Below are 27,320 nucleotides of genomic sequence, written 5' to 3' on the forward strand. Positions count from 1 at the left end.
AGATGTCCCATCTTCCAAATTAAATATTGAACCGAGTACTGTCTGCTCTCTCGGGTGGACATAAAATATCCTACGGCACTATCGCAAAGAAGAGCAGTGGAGTACTCTTTTATCCTGGCATAGATTTCTCCCTTAATCAACATCATTACAGCGGATTGTGGGGCTTTGCTGTATGCTTATTGACTGCTGCACCTCCCTGCATTACAACAGTGACTACACTTCAAAAGTACTTCATTGGTTGTAAAGCTCTTTGGAGTATCCTGAGGTTGAGAAAGGTACCACATAAATGCAAGTTATTTCTTTCTTTCCATAGGCGTGCTGTGATTGTCAATGGTAACGTCAACAGATGATCCATGGAAACTGCATGAATTACACTCATCTTTTCTCCAGGTTTTCTGCCAATCTTCTGCTGAAGTTGCAGAAAATGATCAGGGAACCCTTGTGGAATTTACTGGTGATAATATGCAATGCCTAGATATATTAGCCACATTTTGCTTCCAGCAGCTGAAATTTCTAATTATACCATCTCTCTCTTCTGTAGTACTTACCATCTTGGTGCCACTGGGGAATACTACAGGCTGCACTCTGTATGGCATTTCTTGCACGATGAATGATGCTCCGGACTGGAACGTAAACTGCTTGTTACGGTTCTGTAAAACATTAGAGTAATGTGTGGTTTTGCTTTACTTTTACTCTTTCTATTTTCTTCACACCTTTCCTGCAGGTACTGCCTCAAGTTAGGATATGACTCCAGAGGTGTTGGCAACTCTCTAGTACCTCACCTAAGTGGACATTTACTTTTAAGCACAGGGCAGTTGGATAGCACTCAGGGCTGGCTGAATTTCCTCTTTTCCAGCCCAAGTGCCTTGGCTCCTGGCCGGACAGGCTAACCCAGTATAAAGTGAACCTTGGAGATTCCAATAGCAAAAGCAAAATATTCTGGTGGCTGAAAATCTGAAGTAAAAACAAAAATTGCTGGAAACACGCAGCAGGTCAAGCAGCAGCTGTGGAGAGAGAAACAGAGATAATGTTTCAGGCCGATGACCTTTCATCAGAACTGGAAATAGTCATAAATTTGACAGTTTTTAAGCAAGTACAGAGTGGCGGGGGGGGGGGGGGGGGGGGTGGTAAAAGGGGAATGGGGAAAAAAAGGGAAGGTCTGTGATATGCTAGGAAACTCTGAGGAAGATGGTGGCGTAATGGTAATGGCACTGAGCTAGTAATCCAGTGGCCCAGGTGAATGCCCTTGGGGAATTAAAACAAGAAATGCTGGAAATACTCAGCAGGTCTGGGAGCATCTGTGGAGAGAGAAGCAGAGTTAAAGTTTCAGGTCAGTGACCCTTCATCAGAACTGCAGATTCCAGCATCTGTGGCATTTTGCTTTTATTTTAGTGCCCTTGGGGACATGGGTTCAAATCCCATGGTGGTAGAGGTTAAATTTAATGAATAAAAACTTGGAATTGAAAGCTAGTGTTACGACCAAATGAGAAAGGTGTCTGGGGTTCCCTCTCAGCCTTCACCTGGTCTTACCGTAACAGGGTTTAATTTTAAACACACCGTGTTTTTAGTTCCCTCTTGGTGAATCCTTGTTCACCGCTTTCCAATTATAAGGCAAAGAAACCAGCACAAACAGGCTTTCTTAGGTTTAAAGAAGAAAAGTTGAAATTTATCAAACTTACTTAAACTCTAATTCGGTTAACACCTACAGATACACATTGTGCCCACGCTAGCATGTATATGCAATGCACGCATGCAGATAAAGACAGAAAAGAGCAGAAGAAAAATAAAGTGGAAAAGTTTGAGGCAATCTCTGAAGTGGGTTTTTGTTACGGTTCTTCGCGCTCACTGTAGAGTCCTTGGTTGTCGGTAGATCTTGCTCTTCATTGGGTCGCAGTATTCTTCTTAAACCTTGTTCGCTGTAGGAGTCTTTTCTCTCTTGGGGTTCATGTGTCTTCAGTGGATTTGGAGTTCCATAAGAAAGAGATGGGAGCAGGCAGGAGAGGCTGTGGCGAGCCAGCCAGGAGAGGTCTTTTCAGTCCAAGAGCAAACAAACACTCAGTTCAAACTGTTTGTACAATTCAGAAAAACCCAGGTTGCCAAGCAGGTTAGTCATGTGACTAGCTGGTCTGACCACATCTGTTTGTGGATTCTCTGGTGTTAGCCGACCCTGGAATGTCTCTTCTTACACACAATACCTGGTGCTCAAAGTCCATTGTGGGTTAAAATGGAACAGGGAATAGTCCCTTTGTCTTTCCAAGCACTGGCTGTTAGCATGCAAAAATGTTTTTCCAGCCAAGGGCCTGGTTTTTTTAAAACAAGGCCTTTCTTAACTTCAGCAATAGTTTGAAATTTAATGTCCGTATAGCAAAATTAATATGCCTCATTCTTGGCAGGTGGGGGTCTAGCACGACACTAGTCTCAGTAATGGTGACATGGAGTGGCACAGTGGTTAGCACCGCAGCCTAACAGCTCCAGTGACCCGGGTTCAGTTCTGGGTACTGCCTGTGAGGAGTCTGCAAGTTCTCCCTGTGACTGCTTGGGTTTCTGCCAGGTGCTCCGGTTTCCTCCCACAGCCAAAGACTTGGAGGCTGATAGGTAAATTGGCCATTATAAATTTCCCCTAGTGTAGGTAGGTGGTAGGAGAATGGTGGGGATGTGGTAGGGATATGGGATTAATGAGGGATTAGTATAAATGGGTGGTTGATGGTCAGCACAGACTTGGTGGGTCGAAGGGCCTGTTTCAGTGCTGTATCTCTCTATGAAACTATCATTGATTGTCATAAAAATCCATCTGGCTCACTATTGTCCTTTAGGGAAGGAAATCTACTGACCTTACCTGGTCTGGCCTACATGTGACTCCAGACCACAGCAATGTGGTTGACTCTTAACTACACTCTGAAATAGCCCAGTAAGCTACTCAGTTGTCAAGGGCAATTGGGGTGGGGGCAACAAATGCTGGCCTTGTCAGTGTCGCCGCATCCCATGAAAAGAATTTTACAAAATGACTTGAGAGATGCAGGGAGCATCATTGCCTAGCACAGTCCTATTCTTATATAACTTCCACATACTCATTTTCTAGCACGGATCCTTAGACAACAACGAGGAGTAGAAACTCTGGATGATTTTTCCCATCTCTAGTTGAGGGGTGGGCTGGTAAATTGCTACTGCCATCCCAGCTGAGATTATAGGCAGAGGATTGAACCTGGGACAAAGCATGACTGGGCAGTGCATTTACCAGTGCTCCTCTGCCACCCAGACTCACCACAATATTCTATAAATTTTAGTCAGCTACCATCATAAGAAAAATAAATAAGGCAGATGACTGCAGGTAGCAGAATTCACTCTTTGAAAGCAAAGCTTTTGGTTTACCTGAACAAAGATCTCCATCGTGAGATGAGACTGGATGTTTATAGCAGCGCTCTTTTCTTTCTCCAGAAGACCCACACGGCACATAATTTTCACGCATGTCACAGTGTTGCAATTCTAGTAGGAAGACAGTCCAGTATCAGCCTTAAAGTACTTCAAAGCCTCTCAAAGTGAGACATTTCAAAATGAACTGGGATGAGTTGAAGCTAAGGAGTAAAATCTGACCCAGTCTGAATCTGGTTAATTAGCTCAAGTCAAGTAAAATCTTAAATGAAGCCTTAAATCAACATAAATAGAAAATGACAAATTATTAGGAATACTACAATCTCTTCTCACAAGACATTATATACATAATCTTTCACCCTGATAAATGGCATGTTCGAAGTGCAGGTATGTTTTTCCAGTCTGGAGTCAGTCCAGAAGAAAAGTTAGTGTCAACTGTGTCTCATTAGTCAAGAATCAACAAGAACTTTTTGATGTTCCAGGACTGGAAACATTTGCCAGGCGAAAGGGATAGTATTGTTTACAAACTAGAGTGTTCAAAGAAAACAATCATTGTTGCCCAGATACTGTTGCATCTATCCTTGGAAGCAGATAATGTCACCCAAGGCACACAGCATCCATTAGTGCTAACATTAATCCTGCAGTCCGTGTCGCCTTAACCCCAGTGTAACTATTGCTAAAAGCTGGTTGTAAATTTAGACAGTCTAGACTGTCTATGCAGTAAGCTTGGAGACCTTACTAATGACGGGCAGAACCTAAAAGCTTTTATTTAAAAATTTGTTCACAAGGTACAGGCAATTATTGTCTGTTTCTGGTAGCTGGCATTGGAGAAAAGTGAGGGCCAGAATTTTCCGAAAAGGTAAGTGGTCGTGCCGCGAGGACGGAAAGTGGGACCTGACCCTGTGGAGGAGGGAGGCGGGACCCTGGGCGGCATTTTACCAGCAGCCAATTAAGAGGGCACTGTTGGGACCACTGCCCAATTGTGGATGGCAGCCCGCCCACCCAGAACTGCCGGCCTAATCAGAGAGCTGGCAGCTCGGCAGCCTTGACAGAGCCACCAATAGAGGCAGTCACTTCTGAGGCTGCAGGAAGAAGAGGGCCTCCATGCTGAGGCACTTTCAAAAGGTCAGGTAAGTTTTTCTTAAACTGAGCCTGGGTCAGGCAGACAGGCCCCAGCAATTGGGGGGTGGACCCCTCCTGAAGCCAGTAAAATGCCAGAGGGGGAGGAAAGTAGCCTTTAATTGGGCAATTAACTGGTGCCCGCCTCTGGTCGGCAGGGGGCTGTGCTGCTTGGGTTCCAACCGCTGGTACTATCCCATGGTGGTAGGAAGACATCTAGCTCCCCTTCTGACGCCTTCCGCCGCCATTTTCTGAGGCTACTCCGCCTCCCAGCCCATCTCCAGAGGGCTGGTAAAATCCAGCCCAAACTACCTTTAGGATTCTTAATCTGAGGTTGGTGCTGGGTGCTGGAAACTTGGAAAGGTCTACTGTATAGACCGAGAAATACTAGTGTGCTGCTTCAAAGCTGATTATAATTATATTAATGCTGCTGGAGGTATATATAGTACTCCGCATTGGGTGTGCAGGTGAAAAAGTATTGTTCTGGCTAAGTGGTTCAAATTTGACCAAACCAGTGCTCTGAACCTAAGCCAGAACAAATGATGTGATACATTGTATTGTTAGTTTGCCTTGTGCTCTGAATGTGTAATCACAGGGTTGGGAAACAAGACATGCTGGACCTATCGACCTTTTTTGGCAAGACATAGCTTCAAATAGCACCATCAGTTGTGGAGGCTTGCGACAAATGAGCCAGTGTCCTTTAACATCATATGGCTCAAGACTTAGTTGTGGACAAAAGCAAAGGTCTGTGCAAATTAAAAGTGCCAACACATTAAAGAGTAGTTGAGACAGTTACGCACAGAGTGCTTTTATAATTACAAAAGGGTTTTATTTTATACAGTAGAACCCATAGGGTTATTTTTCATGTGACCTTTTGATAAACATTCTCACCATATCAAAGATGGTTTCCTCCACTGAATTTTCAGGTTTGTTGACATCTCTTTTATTTATATCATGACGGGAGTCCTCAGTAACATTAGGCAGAGGGCTCATTGTAGTCAATGGCTGTACCTGCAGATGAAAAAGCAGTGTAATTATTCATGATTCTTGAATGCTAAGAGATGTTAGATCATATAACTGTAGTCTTTGACAATCCCTTTAAAGGATATGACCTGCATGTGAAAATAGTTTTGAAAATCTTTTGTTTGAGGTGAATTAAAAGAGACCTCCCCCTGATGGCTCAGTTGGTGATTATGCTGTTTGATGCTGCGGTGCTGATTCTTATGAACTAAAATAAAATCCTGGTTCAATCACTGACCTCTGCTGAGTTAACTAATTGCAGCTGAGGTAGGCAATCAGAGCACTGAGGGTAGGGAGGTGGGGGAAAAAAATCAACTGTGGTTCCAGCTCCTTACTATCTAGAGTCTTTACAAAGGACAAGGATAGAACTGGGTTTCATCACTGTACCTGTGTTCAGCAAACAGGACCCCACCCAGAAGCCATTCTTCCTGTGTTAGTAAACAATGAGTGTTGTTAGATTACATAAACATAAGGAGCAAACAGGCACATGTAACCTTGTTGTGATGGATACAGCATTCATAGCAGTAATATTGGTTGGCATCCTTCCATCTATAAAAGAAAACAATCCATTAAGGTGGGGTGTCTTCTCTTGTTGCACCTTTGCTGTTGGCTGTGTAGGTCAATTCTTGAGAGGCAGGTTCTGCCACAGTGTTGCATGTGAAGCTGCCAAGTGATGCTCTGAGTTGCTGTTTTTGATGTTGGCGCCAGATGCCAAGCTATTGTGGTCATCATAGTCGTGAACACAACCATGTGTTGCCATTTCCCTCTTTCGCCAGCTCGTGGCTCCCAGGCACGATGATCAACATTTAGGGCCTTCATGTCACACTTGCAAGCATCCTTGAAGCAGAGCTTTGGGCACCCCACTGGTTGTCTGGTTCTGGCTACTTCATCATACAGATAGTTTTTGGGTATGCGACTGAATTCCATCCTGCGGACATGTCCGATCCACTGAAGCCACCTCTGTTAGATTAGTGCCAACACACTTGGGATCTCTGCCTTTGAGAGTGATTTTGTCCTGCTAGGATATACCTAAAATGCACTGCAGACAGCGAAGATGGATGTTATTGAGCTTCTTTTCCTGGTAGCTGTAAGTCGCCCATGTTTCACAGCTATACAGTAAGGTGCTGAGAACACAGGCCTTATAAACCATCAACACAGTGGTGCAGTGGTTAGCACTGCAGCCTCACAACTCCAGCAACCCGGGTTCAGTTCTGGGTACTGCCTGTGCAGAGTTTGCAAGTTCTCCCTGTAACTGTGTAGGTTTCCACTGGGTGCTCCAGTTTCCTCCCACAGCCAAAGACTTGCAGGTTGATAGGCAAATTGGCCATTGTAAATTGCCCTTTGTGTAGGTAGGTGGTAGGAGAATGGTGGGGATGTGGTAGGGAATATGGGGTTAATGTAGGATTAGTATAAATGGGTTGTTGGTTGGCACAGACTTGGTGGGCTGAAGGGCCTGTTTCAGTGCTGTATCACTAAATAAAAATAAACTTGGTCCTAAGGGTCAGCTTGGTGTTATCCCATACACTTTTCACGAGTTGGCCAAAGGTGGTAGCTGCTTTCCCTATGAGTGTATCGAGCTCTGCATCAAGGGACAGATTGTCTGTCATCATGGACTCAAAGTAACAGAAATTACGAACCACCTCCAATGGGGTGTTATTTAATGTGACCATGGTTTTCTTGATGCTTATAGTCAAGGAGAGCAAGTTACAGGCATGGGGCAGACAGTCCATGAGTCTTTGTAGCTGAGTTTCCGTGTGAGCGACTAGCGCAGCATCTTCAGCACAGAGGAGTTCTCTGATCAGGACATGATGTGTTTTTGTCTTCACATTCAGCCTTGATAGATTGTAGAGCTTGCCATCTGACCTAGTGTGCAAGTAGACTCCTTCCATATCTAAAGGGAAGGCGAAGGTCAGAAGCATGGAGGAGAAGATGCCAAGCAGAGTGGGGGCGAGGACCCAACCCTGTCTCACTCCATTTTTCACTCCGAAACTGTTGGAAATGGAGCCATCAAACTACAATGCAGTGCATGTTGTCATGGAAGGAGCTGTTGAGAATGAGGAGCTTCGGTGGACACCAATTTTTCCCAAAATCTTGTAGATCATCACGCTATACAAAAAGAAAGGTGACAGAGGAAACTGCAACAATTGCAGGGCATCTCACCCCTTAGGGGCACAGGGAAGGCATTTGCTAGGGTCACATTTAAAAGACTCCATTTACTTGCAGAGTCTACCCGGAAGCACAGTGTGGTTTCCTTGCTGGCAGATCTACTGTGGATATGAATGCCTCTATATGCCAGCTACAAGAGAAGTGTCGGGAACAGAGTATACCACTTTGCCCTACTTTTGTTGATCTCACTAAGGCATTCGACACTGACAGCAGAGCAGAGCTCGACAAGATAGCAGTAATGAAAGGCCTCTATTAAAACTATAGCACTCTTGTTCAAACCATGGTGGCAACATTACGCCCTTGAAGAAAGTCTAGGCAAAAGCATCAGTTCTGCTATTCTTTTAAATATAAAATGTTTGTTTTAAAATAGTGCAGGTACATATTGTTAGTTACAAACTTAAATTCTTGAAGTAGAATTTTAATGCAATTAATGCTAGCACTTTTCTCACAAAAAAAGTACAAATGGTGAAAATGCAATTTCTTACCCAATTCTCAGCATCAGAGGAGTTCACTGTGCAGTTGATTCTGCCCCATGGAATAATCTTAGATTTGAACAGTAGACCGTTGCCATGGAAATCTGCAGGCCAGTCCACTTCTAGTATGGCGTCACTAATTGCTGATGGACCATTGTTGTGCAGCTAGGGTTAGACACAGAAGGAGTTGTGTAATACCTTTTCTCAAAATCATTTGATAGTTTTAAAATCAACTACTGTATCGTTCCATGTTGTTTTAATCCCTTTTACCTCTTGACAGGAACAGGAGTAGGTCACTGCTATGCATTCCTTTAGCCCTGAAGCTCTTTATCTTTATAATTATGATTCCTCTGTATATTTAATACCCTTACTTCCCAAGTATCTATCTCCTTCAATTGTTTCTGCTGAAACAACCTTCTGGGATAGTGTATTGCACATTCTTACAGGCATTTGAGTGCCAAAGTTTTTCCCAAATAAGCTTTTAGCTTGTTTAGCTCTAATTTTATGATTGTCTCCCCTTGTTTTGGATTCTCTTGCTAAAAGAGTAATTTCCTGTCAATGGGGTCGGCTCACGTTTAATTGTTTAACAATTTTCAGTTTAATATTATGGGCTAAATTAAATCATTGTGATGAACCCTCCTAGAATTCATCATTATCTGTGCACATTGACAGTAAAATGGGGTGTTTTCTAACACTCAGCATCTCCCCACAAGCACGACAGTTTGGTAACAACTTGTGGGGAGGCGCAAATGTGAATTTGCATTCTGCGCTAGATGCCACGCTGAATTGGTACATGAAATCATTGAGTCATTACGCCATTCCCTTGGTTGGAATCATTTTGATCTATCCAGTCTTGCAGCTAAGGAGGAAAGGACTATCTTCTCAACAGATCTTTCCTCATTGAAGCTCAGCCATAATCCCGGCACACCACCAGAAAACTGAAGCAAAATAGAATCTTTGCATGGTCGTGGGATAAACATCTATTTAAAAATCAATTCAAAGAGCAAACCAAGAGCAGATAAATATTTGTGTTGAGATTATATTTGTGCTCCTTGCATGTGCAGTAATATTACTGGTTTACACAATCTTTTGTTCCACTAATCAAAAATGCTATTTTATTTTAGCTTTTTCCAATTAATATTCATGATTCAATTTGATCACATTTCCTATCGGCTTTTCATACATACAAACATCCCATGTTTTGCAGCAACTCAGCACAACAGGAGTGTACACCAGACTATATCACTAAGGCTTTGTCAAATATCATTCCACCTACAAAAATGCACATCAACTTTAAAAAAGTACATTTGGTAAAGAATGTTTTTTCTACAATGATTCTACTGACATTGCTCAGCAAATCGTAATCACTTTTCTTCCCTGAAGCAACTGACCCTTGAGATGAGGTAGATGGAATAGCAACACCACAGTTGGGTTGATGGCCTGTTTCTTTGCTGTATATTCTATATAAATGTAATTCTATGGTTCTGCAGCACTCAGAAAAATACATTTCATCCACTGAGCATCATGATAGCAATAATATTGTGTCATGCTAGGCCCCCACCTGCCAAGAATGAGGTACATTAATTTTGTTATGGCCATTGATTTTAAACTGTACTGGAGTGAAGAAAGGACTTGTTAAACTGATCAGCTGTGGCTGGAAAAGGCATTTGCATAGTAACAGATGGTGATTTGAAGGACAAAGGACCATTCCCTGACACATTCAACCCACAATGGACCTTGATCACTGAGTATTGTGTGTAAAAGAAGCATTCCAGAGACTGCTAAGATGAGACAACCCAAGATGTGGTCAGACCAGTCAGTCATATGACTAACTTGGTCAGACCAGTTAGTTATATGACTAACCTGCTTGGCAAACTGGTTTTTCTGAATTGTACGAACAGTTTGAACTGGGAAAGACTGCTCCTGGACTGAGAAGATCTCTCCTGTCTGCTCCCATCTCTTTCTCACAAGCCTCTGAATCCACAGAAGACACATGAACCCCAAGAGAGAAAAGTCTATGACAGCGAACAAGGTTTAAGAAGAATATTGGGCCCCAACAAAAAGCAAGGTCTACCTACAATCAAGAACTCTACAGTGGGATTGAAGAATCGGAACAAAAACTCTTCTGATATTGCCTTAAACTTTTCCAATTTATTTTTCTTCAGCTCTTTTCTGTCTCTATTTGCATGTGTGTATCGTGTATGCATGCAAACGTGGGTGCATAGTGTATCTGTAGGCATCAACCGAATTAGAGTTTAAGTTTAATAAATTTCAATCTTTCTTCTTTAAACCTAAGAAAACCTGTTTGTGCTGTTTCTTTGCCTTATAATTGAAAAGTGGTGAACAAGGATTCACCAAGGGGGAGCTAAAAACAGCGCATTTAAAATTAAGTCCTGTTACAGTAAGACCAGGTGAAGGCTGAAAGGGAACCCTAGACCTCTTTCTCACTGGGTCATAACAATCACAACTAACTCCCAGTGTGACACTAAATTCATACAATTGATGTCGCCTCCCTGTCCCCCAGGACGTGGAGACTGTTCCAGATATTGAGCATTCTACATTCTCGACCAGCTCACATGGGCATCTTGCCCAACACTGAGGGCATGATGCATACAAAAATGGTAACATCAACAGCAACTGGCATTGTACTGAGAGGCTACCAGAAATGGGGTACCTTGAAGTCCATCAGGTGCTGTACCTACCTCATAGACATGCTCGACTATTGGCAGAGTCTCGTTCTTCACCACAAAATCTGCTGGTGACTCTAGATCAATATATGGGAGGAGAATTTGCTCGGGTAGTGAAGCCCTGATATTAAAAGACAACAGGTTATGAAGTGTGTGCAATAGAGAAACCCAGAAACCTCTCTGATTTTTAATCATTATCTTCCCTTGTTCGATCTTCCCATAACTTACAGCATTCCCTGGCTCAGACCTGCAATTTTTTTGACTTGAGAGATGGTCTAATGTGAGGCCGTTGGACAGATATACCTTATTTTTCTATTTACACAATGCAAGGTAGATTTACACCTTGGATGCTGTGCATTGCATCGCATGTTAATAATAGAGACAGCCTTGAAATCAGTAAAGGGAAAGTTAGGCAAGGTCTGTAAGATGCTGCTGTCTGCCTGATTTTCCCTTCTGTGCTCCATCCAGGTGATACTCAATGTCCAAGCAGCAGTAAAGTTCAAAATCGACTCTTACGTGCTGACTTGTGGCTGGAATGCCCAGAGGTAGGATTTCCAATTACGTGGCCTGGATCTGCAGTGGCTGTAGCTCTGGACCGAGTGAAATATGAATTGTTATGGTCAAGTGAGGAGGGGCAAAGGGCTTCCCTCTCCTTGTTAGACCACAACAGGTTTAATTCTTTCTTAAAGTGGATGTACTGGCCAATTCAGTAGGTGTTTGATTACTTACTTACTATGATCATAACAAGAACAAATTGGTCAGGTTTTCTTGAGTTAACAAAGAAAGAGGTAAATTTTATTGTACCTAAACCGAACTAATGAAATAATAAACAACGCGCCAACTTTCACACTCACACACACCAGGGGTTTACACACACACAAATAGGTTATAGAGTGGGGAAAGTTAGCTTTGTTGAGCAGGAGTCCATAAAAAACGGTATACAGTTTGTCATTTGGTGATTTGGCTGGCTTCTAGCTGAATTCAATGGTCCTGAAGCTTTTAGTTTGAAGAGGTAGAAGACTGGTTCAGTGAGTCTCTTGGAGACAGCGATGCAGATGATTTCCTCCAACGGGGTTTTGGATTGTAGCTGGTTTATGCAAAGGTGGTCAGTCAACAAGCAGGATTTGAAGCCTTCAAGCTGGAATGGAGAGAGAGCAAGGGGGGGTGGGGAACTCCACTTAGGGTCTGCTCATGTCAGAGTACAGTTGTTTCTCCTTTGCTGCAGAGAAAACACCAGCTCAAAACCACAGACAGGGAGGGGGCTTGTCACATGACCGTCACTCAGTGATTCAACCATAGCAGTTAGCAGTATTTCTCTCTTGCAAAACAGAACAAGCAGTTCCTTTAAATTTCCTGGGTCTTGGTTCTTGCTGGGGAATTAGCAGACATTTTATCTCCCTCCTCACAAGCATTGCAGCGTAAGATACAGTGTTGCAAATTCGGTAGCCAGCTTAAGCTGCCAGTAAAATTATTTTTTTACATGCCTTTTTAAAAATGTCTTTTTGAAAAAAAATACAAATTCAGATCTCCAGTCAGTGGATTAAAGAAAATGATCATTCAGGGAAACATATTGGTGTCACAGAATCCTGAAGGCTTTTTTGCCAGGAAACAGTATTTCCAAATCCATGGGATGCCTCAAACTAAACCAGGTCCATTGGGCCTCTGCTCACATCAAGTGAAATTGGATGATGAGAGCTAATGATAATACATTATGTGCGAAGAGAAATGCAGACTGGTTTCAATCTCATAATGAAGAGCTGGAACCTGTCATAGCCGCTAAGCGCATTGCACTTTTGAACTACAAGAAAGCCCCCAGCGATTTAACATCCGCAGCACTTAAAGCAGCCAGAAGTACTGCACAAAGAACAGCTAGGCGTTGCGCAAACGACTACTGGCAACACCTATGCAGTCATATTCAGCTGGCCTCAGACACCGGAAACATCAGAGGAATGTATGATGGCATGAAGAGAGCTCTTGGGCCAACCATCAAGAAGATCACCCCCCTCAAATCTAAATCGGGGGACATAATCACTGACCAACGCAAACAGATGGACCGCTGGGTTGAGCACTACCTAGAACTGTACTCCAGGGAGAATGCTGTCACTGAGACTGCCCTCAATGCAGCCCAGCCTCTACCAGTCATGGATGAGCTGGACATACAGCCAACCAAATCGGAACTCAGTGATGCCATTGATTCCCTAGCCAGCGGAAAAGCCCCTGGGAAGGACAGCATTACCCCTGAAATAATCAAGAGTGCCAAGCCTGCTATACTCTCAGCACTACATGAACTGCTATGCCTGTGCTGGGACGAGGGAGCAGTACCCCAGGACATGCGCGATGCCAACATCATCACCCTCTATAAAAACAAAGGTGACCGCGGTGACTGCAACAACTACCGTGGAATCTCCCTGCTCAGCATAGTGGGGAAAGTCTTTGCTCGAGTCGCTCTGAACAGGCTCCAGAAGCTGGCCGAGCGCGTCTACCCTGAGGCACAGTGTGGCTTTCGTGCAGAGAGATCGACTATTGACATGCTGTTCTCCCTTCGTCAGATACAGGAGAAATGCCGTGAACAACAGATGCCCCTCTACATTGCTTTCATTGATCTCACCAAAGCCTTTGACCTCGTCAGCAGACGTGGTCTCTTCAGACTACTAGAAAAGATCGGATGTCCACCAAAGCTACTAAGTATCATCACCTCATTCCATGACAATATGAAAGGCACAATTCAACATGGTGGCTCCTCATCAGAGCCCTTTCCTATCCTGAGTGGTGTGAAACAGGGCTGTGTTCTCGCACCCACACTTTTTGGGATTTTCTTCTCCCTGCTGCTTTCACATGCGTTCAAATCCTCTGAAGAAGGAATTTTCCTCCACACAAGATCAGGGGGCAGGTTGTTCAACCTTGCCCGTCTAAGAGCGAAGTCCAAAGTACGGAAAGTCCTCATCAGAGAACTCCTCTTTGCTGACGATGCTGCTTTAACATCTCACACTGAAGAATGCCTGCAGAGTCTCATCGACAGGTTTGCGTCTGCCTGCAATGAATTTGGCCTAACCATCAGCCTCAAGAAAACGAACATCATGGGGCAGGATGTCAGAAATGCTCCATCCATCAATATTGGCGACCACGCTCTGGAAGTGGTTCAAGAGTTCACCTACCTAGGCTCAACTATCACCAGTAACCTGTCTCTAGATGCAGAAATCAACAAGCGCATGGGCAAGGCTTCCACTGCTATGTTCAGACTGGCCAAGAGAGTGTGGGAAAATGGCGCACTGACACGGAACACAAAAGTCCGAGTGTATCAGGCCTGTGTCCTCAGCACCTTGCTCTACGGCAGCGAGGCCTGGACAACGTATGCCAGCCAAGAGCGACGTCTCAATTCATTCCATCTTCGCTGCCTTCGGAGAATACTTGGCATCAGGTGGCAGGACTATATCTCCAACACAGAAGTCCTTGAAGCGGCCAACATCCCCAGCTTATACACACTACTGAGTCAGCGGCGCTTGAGATGGCTTGGCCATGTGAGCCGCATGGAAGATGGCAGGATCCCCAAAGACACATTGTACAGCGAGCTCGCCACTGGTATCAGACCCACCGGCCGTCCATGTCTCCGTTATAAAGACGTCTGCAAACGCGACATGAAATCGTGTGACATTGATCACAAGTCGTGGGAGTCAGTTGCCAGCATTCGCCAGAGCTGGCGGGCAGCCATAAAGACAGGGCTAAATTGTGGCGAGTCGAAGAGACTTAGTAGTTGGCAGGAAAAAAGACAGAGGCGCAAGGGGAGAGCCAACTGTGCAACAGCCCCAACAAACAAATTTCTCTGCAGCACCTGTGGAAGAGCCTGTTACTCCAGAATTGGCCTTTATAGCCACTCCAGGCGCTGCTTCACAAACCACTGACCACCTCCAGGCGCGTATCCATTGTCTCTCGAGATAAGGAGGCCCAAAAGAATATGGCTTAGATCATCTTCACGTTATCTGCCAAGTCTCGGACAATCCTGACTTGACCATATCACCGTGCAGTCACTGTGGCTGGATCAAAATCCTAATACTCCCTACAAAACAGCACTGTGGGACCACCTTCACCACAGGAACTGCAGCGGTTCAGGAAGAAGGCCCACCACCACCTTATTAAGGGCAATTAGAGATGGGCAATAAATACCGGGCTTGCCAACAACAACCACATTGCGAGAATGAATTTAAAATAATGATCTCTGTTCCATCCTGTCCTGACAAAGCGAGGCTCACACTCTCCTTCACAATTACAGCCAGTTCTCCTTGCACAGGAGGGGTAGGGGAGGGTAATTACTTTGATGCCGATATCAGTTTACAATCGGCCGACAGGAAACACATTCCCAACAAGCTGGGCAGATAATGATTTTTTTAAATTCCACAGCCCAAGGGGCAAAGGGTGAAGATATAAAGGCTAGTTCAGTGATCCTCTGCCTTGCTGTGGGTAAGCCACATTTGCATGAGCCCAAGTCAGAGATGGGGCTACATGAGAGATAGGTGCATCCTGTCAGGAACATGGGACCATCAGATTACCCCCCTATAGTTCACAATAATGCACTCTGATGACCAGACCAATAATAATTTAAAAAGATTGACAAGACTGATTCTTACCCTCTTAAAACAAGCTGTGCCATAACTTGAACATGGAACTTCAAAAAGACCACCTCACTGTGAGAGTTTTGTGAGTTTTTACTGGAAAACAAATTGATATAGAGTTACAGAGGGTTAGGAGTAAGGAGCCATTATTCTATTGAAGGGGCTTGATCTCATTATCGGAACCTCGAAAATAAATCACAACCTTTTATTCGCATTCTCTCATGACTAAGTGAATCGGAATCAATGACAGATGAAGTTGGAGGTGAAATTGTACTGACAGTGCTACGAGGTGATCATTGAAAAGCTATTTCATTACATGATCCAGGTGATGGCATAATGGAGACAGCTGCTGGTGATAAGGCAGCAATCTCACCAAAGCTTTCAGAAGTAAGAGAGAAGCCAGAGTGTTTATTATCACTGTAGCTCCTTGGCCATGAGATTAATCAGGGCATCTGTCTTCATTAAAATAATCTATATAATAGACTGCAGTGCACAGGAATGATTTCATTTAATTTTGGTCCAATTTTTTTGACTGGCTGTTGTCAAGAGATCATCAATGAGAAGAGTATTCTGGATCTCGACTTTCCAGTTTAATTCACATACAAGTATGTTTTTAATTGTTCTTTTCATAGTGTACAAAAAGCAGCTATTTCTTTTAATTATATTAATTATATTTCATTCAATTAGGAAAATATGGGCCGCATCACAGATTTACACCTCATCCTTGTACAGGAGCCACACTAATCTGCCAGTAGTCGGGCCTTCCCTGCTCAGGATTCTTAAGTGGTTGCCAATGAAAGATAAGTTTTTCAAGCAAAATTAGGGAAAAATACCTTGCTGTGTAGGCAGGAGAACGAGGAATGTTCCCCTGACTCCGCGGTCATCGCAATCGCCCGACCTCCACTCTACCCCACCGTTACCAACTCAAACCCCCTCTCCTGGGATTTACCTTCAGGCCACTGTGGGCAGGGCTAGTGACAACATTCATCAGCCTCAAGCGAGCTGCCTGTGGAGGGGTGAAAGGTCGCAACACTCTTCCAATAAATGTTAATGAGTTCCAAGGCCCAATTTCCACCTCAGTATTCTAAACATGGTCGGAACAAGACCTTCTACAGAGAAAGGATGGTATTTCTCACTTCACATTTAATTGTCCTAGGGATACATCCCAACACCCTATTTACAGTAGCCTGGTGGCACTAGTCATGGACCTTCAAAGATGTACTATAACGCCCAGGATCTTCTCCCTCTTAGTAACTTTGAGCATGTAACCCTGCTTGATACATATATGCTTGGAGTTGCCTCCCATCCAAGTGCATTATGCCTCATTTATCTTTTTAAAGTTATCTGTCAGATATGGATTCATTCCCCCATTGCATCTAGATCTACCTGCAATCTGTTTTTCTCATCCAAATCATTCATAAAGATGGTGAGGTGCAATAGCTCCCAAACTGATCTTGTGTGACTCCGCTAGTGATAGGCCCCAATGCAGAACTGTTATCATGAATAACTACCTTCTGTCTTTCAGAATCTGCCCAGCAATCGGACAGGACTCACCCTTAGTTATTAGCTCTTTATGAGGAACCTTGTCAACAGCTTTTTGGAAATCAAGATGTGCGATGACAACCAGCCTTCTGACATCCAGCAACTTGGTAACCCCTTCAAAAATATTCAACCAAATTGGTGCCTCACCTCAAGCATTGTCCTCTACCTTTCAAAATTGTCATCAATCCACACAATAAAAACACACTCAACCCCTCTGTCCTCATTAAGAATGGTCCCATTTCTAATCTCCCTTTCCTTTTGAAGATCCTGGGGCGAATTTTACCAGCCCCCACCGATGTCAGGGGTCATGTCGGGGGGCCTGGAAAATGCCTCTGGTAGAGGCCCGCTACAGGCCTTGACGCCAGGAAGGCCCCGCCTTATATTACCGGTGGCAGTGAAGCCTCGTGGCAGCACCCCCCCCCCCCCACCCCCTCGCTGTTCGGTGATGGGAGTAGGATTTAAATATTTAAGTCAGTGAATTAATGACCTACCTGCTCCCGTCGGCCATCTCGCTGCCATATTCCAGCTGGTTGCAGGGGCACCCGTGCTCTCCATTTGGAGATCTGAGGCAGCACACTGGTTGTGGGGGGATGGTGAGCAGGTAAGTTTTTAGGTCCGGGAGGAGTGGGGAAAACTATTGTGATTGGCGGAGGGGATGGTGGGAAGGGGTTGAAGGTGAAAGGTAATAAACTTTGGTGGCGGAAGGTCGAGATTGCAAGGAAAGGTTTTTTTTGGGGGGAGAGGGCAATTAATAAATTGTTTAGTCATTGGGGGGGGGGGGGTGGGAGACAGGCTTCAATCTTTTATTAAATTTTTTAATTTAACTTCAAAATGTATATAACTTTAAAAACTCAAATTCCATGCAAGGGCTTGAAGCCCTTTAAAAATGGTGGCGGTGCCTGTGCAGTGGCACCAGGCACCATTGTCAGGGATGGAGTGCCCGCCCCCTCCACGCCATTGAGGCTGGGTGGGGGGACGGTCCTCCCTGGCCATGTAAATGAGCCGCCGTGTCTAATATCGTCATAGCATACAATGCAATGGGCCAAGTGCTGGAAAATGGGATTAGAATAAAGATAGGTGCTTGATGGCCGGCACAGACACAATGGGCCGAAGGTCGGGATATTTGCTGTATAACTTATGGCTCCGTGGAGTAAAAGCCACGCGTGGGAGCCACCATCTTGGAAGCTTGCCGTCGAGAGCGATGGTGAGCTAGTAAATTTCAGCCTCCTGAATCTGCTTTTACTTCACAGATCAGCTTCTATCTCTTCCCAGTTTGAATCAATGAGCGGTGCATCATCCCATCATGACCTCTCTTCAGCCTTCAACTTAATTGACCAACAAGGCGCAAGTCAGGAATGTGATGAAATACTCTCCACTTGCCTGGATGGGTGCAGCTCCAACAACACTCAAGAAGCTCGACACCATCCAGGACAAAGCAGCCTGCTTGATTGGCACCCCATCTACAAACATTCACTCCCTCCACCACTGACGCACAGTGGCAGCAGTGTGTACCATCTACAAGATGCACTGCAGCAATGCACCAAGGCTCCTTTGACAGCACCTTCCAAACCCGTGACCTCGAGGAGGTGACTAGGTGTGTAGATGAGGGTAAAACAGTTGATGTAGTCTACATGGACTTCAGTAAGGTTTTTCATAAGGGCTCACATGGGAGATTGGTTAAGAAGGTAAGAGCCCATGGGATCCAGCGCAATTTGGCAAATTGGATCCAAAGTTGGTTTAGTGGCAGGAGGCAGAGGGTGATGGTCAAGGGTTGTTTTTGCGATTGGAAGCCTGTGACCAGTGGTGTACCGCAGGGATCTATGCTGGGATCCTTGCTGTTTAGTGTACATTAATGATTTCGATGTGAATATAGGAGGTATGATCAGTAAGTTCGCAGATGAGATGAAAATTGGTGGTGTCGTAGATAATGAGGAGGAAAGACTTTGATTACAGGACGATATAGATGGGCTGGTAAGATGGGCAGAGCAGTGGCAAATGGAATTTAATCCTGAGAAATGTGAGGTGATGCATTTTGTGAAGACTAACAAGGCAAGGGAATATACAATGGATGGTAGGAACCTAGGAAGTACAGAGGGTCAGAGGGACCTTGGTGTACTTGTCCATAGATCACTGAAGGCAGCAGCACAGGTAGATAAGGTGGTTAGGAAGGCATATGGGATACTTGCCTTTATTAGCCAAGGCATAGAATATAAGAGCAGGGAGGTTATGATGGAGCGGTATAAAATGCTAGTTAGGCCACAGCTGGAGTACTGTGTACAGTTCTGGTTGCCACACTATAGGAAGGATGTGATTGCACTGGAGAGGGTGCAGAGGAGATTCACCAGGATGTTGCGTGGGCTGGAGAATTTCAGCTATGACGAGAGAATGAAAAGGCTAGGGTTGTTTTCCTTAGAGCAGAGAAGGCTGAGGGGGACCTAATTGAGATATACAAAATTATGACGGACATAGATTAGGGTGGATAGGAAGAAACGTTTTCGCTTAGCAGAGGTGTCAGTAACCAGGGGCATAGATTTAAGATGAGGGGCAGGAGGTTTAGAGGGGATTTGAAGACAAAATTTTCACCCAGAGAGTGGTTGGAATTTGGAACACACTGCTTGAAGGGGTGGTAGAGGCAGGAACCCTCACAACATTTCAGAAGCATTTAGGTGAGCACTTGAAATGCCATATCATACAAGGCTACAGGCCAAGTGCTGGAAAATGGGATTAGAATAGATGGGTGCTTGATGGCTGGCATGGACATGTTGGGCCGAAGGGCCTGTTTCTGTGCTGTATAACTCTATGACTCTACCACCTGGAAGGACAAGGGCAGCAGATGCATGGCAACACCACCACCTGCAAGTTCCCCTGCAAGCCACACACCATCCAGACTTGGCACTATATCGCCGTTCCTTCACAGTCACTGGGTCAAAATCCTGGAACTCCCTTCCTAACAGCACTGTGGGTGTATCTACCCCACATGGACTGCAGCGGTTCAGAAAGGCGGCTCTCCACCACCTTCTCAAGGGCCATTAGGGATGGGCAATAAATGCTGTCCTAGCCGCGATGCCCACATTCCATGAACAAATAAAAAATAATCCTCCTTTCATATCTCTCCTCCATTCTCCAGCTCAATGGGACTGGTCTATCTCGGTTTCACTCTTACCTATTCATGCATTATCAGGTCATCCTCTTCCTCATCTATATGCTGCAACTCTGTAGCATCATCTGAAGCTATGGAGTCAGCTTTCTCTCTCTATATAAATAGGCCCGGAGTTTGCGGTTGTAACAAGTGAAACTGTCAGTGTTCTTCATCATTACTCCGTTGAAACTGACAGCTACTTCTGTAGTCCACACAATCACAGTTAAATGAGAAAATTGATAAGTTGGTGTCAGTGATTCTACGCATCCCCATTGGAGTACTGCTGAAGTTCACCCAGTCTGCAGTCAACTAGAAATTACTGAACTGATGAAAACGTGCCCTTTTAAGCTACTATTCTCACTGAAAAAACCCTTGAAAAAGTTACAGTTTGTTGAATACTTGGTTTTAATGATGTGCTAAGTTCATAAGTACTGAACAGCGTCACTGTCCTTGAAAATCTAATTTTACATTTGTGAAATGTCAAATGTCTCCTTTATAAAAAATCTTTTTTGTGATGTTTCAGTTTCTACTTTAATCATGTGTATGTCCCAATTATTTATTTCACTCCCTGTAAATTGTTAACTATAAGTGAAAAATTTAGCATATTTTTACCTCCTGATTTGCTGTCTGTGAGAATACTTCAATGTGATTGGCTACTTACCCTGCTTGATGGCATTACTGTTGCTGGACACCTGGAGATCCTCTTGACTTGGCACCAGATTCAAACTGACATCGGGAAAGGGGAAATCCACACCACAGAGATCGCTAGATCTTTGTGAGCAGTTTTCCTTGAGGTCAGCAGTGAGCACTGTCGCTTCACCACTGACTGCAAAATCTAGCAACAGATAATTATAATCAATGAGATGGGTCTGCAAAAGCTGGAATTTGCCCATTAATCTTTTGAGGGGGCAGGCCAGATTGCATGCATGTACTGTCAATCGGAAAGGATGTGACCTCATGTTGTCCTGTTTCTGCCATACCCAATATGCTGTGCACTACTGCAGGTGTAATTTCAGCCCCGTGCCAACTGCGCAACCTTTTCTGCAGCTACTCACTGTTCTATTGCAAGGGAAACAGAAACTGCAACAAATATTCCCCTCCCTGTTAAGAGCTACTGCCTGGCTGGATGTGCCACCCTCTAGCTGCTGGCCCAAGCTTCCCCTACACGCATTTGTCTTGTCTATACATGTAGTCATTGAAGTTGGTCAGTACAGGCTCAGTTTTGCTGCCTTGACAAAAACAAGGGCTTAGAAATGTCATGGTCCTTGATGGGATTTGCATGTTCTGGTCATTTCATTGCTGAGGCTCTGTCTTGTTTACCTTTTAATCTGCATGCTGAATGTGACACTCTCCACCTGCTCCAAGCTGTGCACTGTGAAATGAAGCCCTGCGGATAACTAAAGAGCAACAAAATAGATGGGGCGTTTTTATTGTCATCGCAGCTGTCTCAGTAAAGAGGCCAGCTGTTCAGCGTATAAATAAAGCCAAGCGGCAATTAACAATCAATATACAGCGAAGCAAATAATCCTGGCCTAGATTAGCATTTTAAGTAACAGGTCTTATTTTAAAGTCAGCCTTTCCGTGCAGCCCTGGGGTTTCATCAGAGGACTTGTCATAACCATCCAAAGCACTAGTTCAGCACTGGCTGGTTATCTGCAAAGTCACCCAATGTTCAGGGACATGCGGGATTAATGTCTAAAATGTCTTTGACAGGCAAAAAAGGGACATAATGGTAAATAACCATCTGTGAAATATTCATGCACAACAGTAAACTAAACTTCGGAGGTTGATTTCAATGGGTAGTCTTTGCCAAACCTCAGTAAAAAGGGGAGTGAACATCACTGTCTGAATGATTTAGTGCATAAATACACTAGCCCGTGTGGCAAACCATATGACCATACGACTTAGGAGCAGAAGTAGGTCATTCAGCCCAGTCGAGCCTGCTGCGCCATTCATAAGATCATGGCTGATCTTTTTAGGAAGGTTCTGGTTCTGCTCTTGGGCTCTACTGAGTAAGTGCATTGCAGCCTTGGTGGAGGTTAGAGAACCACAATTGCCCCTGGCATTCATCGGGAGAAGCAGAGGGCAAAAATCAACCAGGGTTTTTTTTCCAGCTTATTCTTAAGATGTGGGCATCATTGGCATTTATTGCCCAACCACAGATGCCCCTGAGAAGGTGGTGGTGGCCCTACTTCTCGAACCACTGTAGTCTGATTGGTGAATCCTGCTGGAAAAAGCATGTGTCAGCATCAGGTCAGGATGGCATCAGACTCAACTGTGATGCCCCCTCCCCCCCACCACGGCCACTGCCTTGGCTGACATGCCGGGAATGGCTACTTGCGGGGGGAAATCAGTGGCATGGAATCAGACCCCAGCAACAGGAAGGGAGAAGTAAAAGGAGGAAAATATTGGGGTAAATTAATTATCCTTATAGCGTGGTATATCTAGAGTTATACAACTTCCCCTAGATTCATCCATCACCTTTAACAATGCCGCATTAAATCAGAATCTTTGAATAGAATTACAGTTAGATATTCTCTAGGTCTCACCTCCAGGCCTTGTTTCATAGGGTTACCGAGGTCACAGACCACTGTTTGGGTGTCATTCTCCACTTTTGGGTTACAACTCAGCTTAGTGAGGTGCTAAAGAAAGAAATACACACATCACACATGATGAAGGCAACCAGAAGACTGTAAAAATAAGTTGGCACACTGCAAAAGAACTCATCCGTATCTTGACAAAGATAAAAAGGCCATTGATTGCTTTCTATCGGAATTGTACAAACATAAATTCCAAGTTGCTGAGACCTTTCCTTGCTAATAGATACCAAAAGCTGCCACACCTTCACTGCCCAGTGTTACTGCGCACTGCAGGGGTATTGTCTGGGATCAGTAGCTCCTCCCAGGCACAGCTCAATAATCTCATCAATTTTCAATTAACCATGTTTACAAATTGTACCAGAACACAGGAGTTTTTCACCCTGCTTCTTTTAAATGGACTAATCTGTGCAGTGGTAAGATAGCGAAGGTACCAGCCATCTTCTATAGCTCAGCCATTTTTTATGCGTGAACCTACACAGTTAGGTGTTGGTCATTCAGCTGTGGAGGCCATCACTGCCAGGCCGAGTCCCCTCCTCACCCATTACCCCAAACATGCATTTCCAGTGGAGGTCAATGGGTCGTGTTTGGTAGCAGGAAATGTGACTGATTTCTCCCCCTTCCTCTCGAGCCCACGAGTGCTGAGGCCAACAATGGCACCACCCCAGCTGAAAAGAGTGAAAGCATGGATCAAACATAGGACCTTGCTGGTCTGCATGGTTCTCCCACAGTGAGGGCACCCTGGAACTGATTTTCATCAGATGATGCTGCACATACAAGAGGAATCACTGTAGCAAATGCAATATTGTCCACACCAGGTGGTGTTTTGTATGGATTGTCGCAGTAGGCCCATTTCCCATGTGAATGCAAACTAACTTGATAGTAATGGCAGAGGCCTTTCAATTTGTCCACAATTACACTCAAGTAATATGTAAGGATAAGGAGTTATGGGTTAAACAATCATGCGGCAAAGTGAAGAATTAAAGGAGGGTCCTGAGGCCAGGCCAGTGGATGACCCAACTTTTGCTTGACCTGCCCAGCAAAGCAGCAGCAGTTTCCAAACTGGAGATGCTCTGAGGCCAAGTACCAGGCAACTTGCACATTATAATACCTTTAGACATCAGAAGGGCTTCTCTCTATGACCAGGAAGGTGATCGCACCAGGGAAGACTGCTAGCTTCCAAGGACTGTGATGTTTTGGAAAACTGTTGGCAGGAAGACCATCGGAACCAAAACAAGTAGCGTTTTGTTGTTGCAGTTGTCCTCAGCTACTTTGCTTCAGTTTGAACAGTGGTTCGATTGCATATAGTTCACCTGTGCTTCTTTCTCTTTCTTAAAGGATGGTGGATGTGGCCCACAGAAAGCTCACCTGCTGATCTGCAGCCCTTTCAGCAATGTCTATCTCTCTGTCTACAGGCCTTACATTTAGTTTGTTCATCACACTCGAAATTGTGCATCACACCTGCATCTGATTGCATCAAAGGTATAAAACAGCAATAACCACCTGCATTTATATAGCACCTTTAACATATTAAAACCACCCAAAGTGCTTCACAGGAGCATAATCAGAGAAAAACATTGACACCGAAGCAAAGGAGGAGACATTAGGACAGGTGAAAAAAAGCTTGATCAAAGAGGTAGGTTTTAAGGAGCATCTTAAAGGAAGAGTGAGAGGTAGAGCGGCAGAGAGGTTTAGGGAGGCAATTCCAGAGCTCAAGGCAAATCACAAGACAACAGATGGGGAATTTACCAAAGAACAAAGCATCTTAAACTATATATTTTTAAAAGTTTGAAGAAAATAATTAGCCTCTAATTCACTTCAGGTTATGCTTACTAACAGCTATTGTACTTTGTGACCTTAAAGGAACAGGCTAAATGAAAACAATTGACCTTAATAGTAGAAGAATATGTTACATATGTTATGGCGGGCAGCCATAAAGGCGGGGCTAAAGTGTGGCGAGTGGAAGAGACTTAGTAGTTGGCAGGAAAAAAGACAGAGGCGCAAGGGGAGAACCAACTGTGTAACAGCCCCGACAAACAAATTTCTCTGCAGCACCTGTGGAAGAGCCTGTCACTCTAGAATTGGCCTTTATAGCCACTCCAGGCGCTGCTTCACAAACCACTGACCACCTCCAGGCGCTTATCCATTGTCTCTCGAGATAATGAGGCCAAAGAAGATGTTACATGATAGGTGCTCTCCCTTTAAACCAATGCAATCTTCAATGTACCTTGAGCAATGCCAAGGGAGATGTGCCAGTGAAAAGAGAATTATGACATTTGACAACCATTCCAAAACATCAACCCTGGATATGTATAATGTAGTTAAACTCACTAAAAGGTTCGTGAATTGAGCCCTGTACTATATATATACATGAGGCAATGACACCAGACATACCTTATTGTTTTGCACAATATTTATGAAGTCTATTTGTGGAGGCATGGGGATGTGAAGTTCTGTTTCATAGGCTCCTTCTCCATGATTGCCCGCATTAATAATCACCGTGAGTGGGTTTAAGTCACCAGCTATCAAATAGTTCTTATCTCTGTGGAAGAAGTGATAAGAGAAACTCAGTCACAGGCAGCATTCTGGTTCCCTCATCTGTGAGAAACTTTGAGATCCTGAGTGAGGTGAGGATTCCTCCAGCAGGTATCTTTATTTGCTGTCATTCTCTTCTGTCGCTCTCCCTCCAGAGAATGTTTCTGGGGCTGATGCCTTGGCCAAGTGACCATTTGACATGCCTGGACCTATACAGTGATTGTCAGCAAGGTATCAAATATGCAAGCTCAATCATGCCTACTCAGGCCTACTTTCTAACGGGAGTCACTGGATGGCGGATCAGAACTAGGAGCGCCTGCTGGATTTCCCAGCTCCTGAACCCAGGGGTGGGTATGGCCATTGACAGTGTCCCCAGTGCTAGCCCAGCTGAGAGTAGGTAACTTAGCAGAGGCCAGAGTGATGCCCCCAGGGCTGCCTCATTCTGCATGGCGCAGTACCACACTAGGTGGTGCATATAGCAAACGGGCCACCTGCGTACTCTTCGCTCTGGCATTGGAGTGGGTGTTAAGTGGAGATGTGGTGTTTCTGATAAGCAGGGATGGCAACATGGATCAAGTCATCCAGGTTCCTCCGAGTGTCTGAATCCAGGGCATTGATAGAGGCTAAAGATCCGGTCACTGACCTCAATGTCGGCTACAGGATGGGATGTGGCTCTGGAATACACACGAGTGGGAGTAAATAAAAGAGGCACTGGTTTTGTAAAAAAACATTGGGAATTTTTTTTTTCTTATTTAGCTCAGGATAAAAACCACAAAAGATAATTTCATCATTGTGATATCAATAACGACAACTTGCATTTATATAGCATCTTTAATGTAATAAAACATATCAAGTCACTTCACAGGAGAGCTTATCAAACAAAATTTGGCACCAAGCCACAGATGGCGATGTTAGGACATGTGACCAAAAGCTTGGTTACAGGGGTAGGCTGTAAGGAGTGTATTAAAAGAGGAGAGAGAGGTGTGGAGGCAGGGAGGTTTAGGGAGGGGATATCAGAGCTGCAGGCACAACTGCCAATGTTGGAGCAAAGAACATTATCACAACCTAATGATGTGTTTCAACATGATTCACTTAAAGGCGTGGCAGGTTTGTAAATAGGCAAATAACATTTTTCCACATACATTTTCATGAAGAAGTGGTGATTATGTGAGACGGGAAAGAAAATAGGAATGTAGTTGGCTTATTCCATAATTAAAATCTCTCCTTATGATCCTCACCCTAACACTGGGAGTCTAAACCACATTCATAAAAATTTGATCAAAAGAAATTTTAGAAGCGATATATTTCTTGTAAGTAATTATTTATTTCTTTTAGCAGGGGACTGTTTTTGAATATTTGCAGGAAGGACAGACATCGGAATGCAGCACAGAACTAGAACCAAAACGAGAAACAGACTTACGCTGTTGCATTCAGCCTGAGATCTGGGACACATACATTGTCACTCCCACAGTCCCGAAGAATACGAGTCTACAGTAGAGAGAAGAAAATATAAGATCATTCTTAATTTCTCTTCCCGATTCCTATCAGAGTCTATCTTTAAAGCACAGTTTAGCTGGTAGCTCTCTTACCTCCAAGAACCAGTCCAGGACTTAGAGTCATAGAGTCATACAGCACAGAAACAGGCCCTTCGGCCCATCGTGTCTGTGCCGGCCATCGAGCACCTATCTATTCTAATCCCATTTTCCAGCACTTGGCTCATAGCCTTGTGTGCTATGGCCTTTCAAGTGGCTGACACTTTGGGAGAGAGTGCTGAAGGAGTTCTGCATTCTTGGGTCTGCTGTCTTTCAGATAATAGGGCGGCACAGTGGCGCAGTGGTTAGCACCGCAGCCTCACAGCTCCAGCGACCCGGGTTCAGTTCTGGGTACTGCCTGTGTGGAGTTTGCAAGTTCTCCCTGTGACCGCGTGGGTTTCCGCCGGGTGCTCTGGTTTCCTCCCACAGCCAAAGACTTGCAGGTTGATAGGTAAATTGGCCATTGTAAATTGCCCCTAGTATAGGTAGGTGGTAGGAGAATGGTGGGGATGTGGTAGAGAATATGGGGTTAAT

General features: G+C 44.5%; 1 protein-coding gene across 1 annotated transcript in view; it reads right to left on the reverse strand.

Annotated features, from left to right (window-relative positions):
- The window catches only part of LOC137348072 (integrin alpha-8-like), a 108,679-nt gene that overhangs the window by 13,753 nt on the left and 67,606 nt on the right, over positions 1-27,320 (reverse strand). The window contains exons 19-28 of the mRNA XM_068013232.1: positions 26,675-26,742; positions 25,114-25,261; positions 22,672-22,764; positions 21,443-21,519; positions 15,457-15,537; positions 10,850-10,955; positions 8,160-8,312; positions 5,380-5,499; positions 3,370-3,483; positions 549-650 (exon numbers count right to left, since the gene is read on the reverse strand). Coding sequence (XP_067869333.1) covers positions 549-650; positions 3,370-3,483; positions 5,380-5,499; positions 8,160-8,312; positions 10,850-10,955; positions 15,457-15,537; positions 21,443-21,519; positions 22,672-22,764; positions 25,114-25,261; positions 26,675-26,742 — 1,062 coding nt within the window. The remainder of the gene's footprint in view (positions 1-548; positions 651-3,369; positions 3,484-5,379; positions 5,500-8,159; positions 8,313-10,849; positions 10,956-15,456; positions 15,538-21,442; positions 21,520-22,671; positions 22,765-25,113; positions 25,262-26,674; positions 26,743-27,320) is intronic.

The sequence above is a fragment of the Heterodontus francisci genome, chromosome 33 (assembly GCF_036365525.1).
Source record: "Heterodontus francisci isolate sHetFra1 chromosome 33, sHetFra1.hap1, whole genome shotgun sequence".
In the NCBI taxonomy this organism is placed as follows: Eukaryota; Metazoa; Chordata; class Chondrichthyes; order Heterodontiformes; family Heterodontidae; genus Heterodontus; species Heterodontus francisci.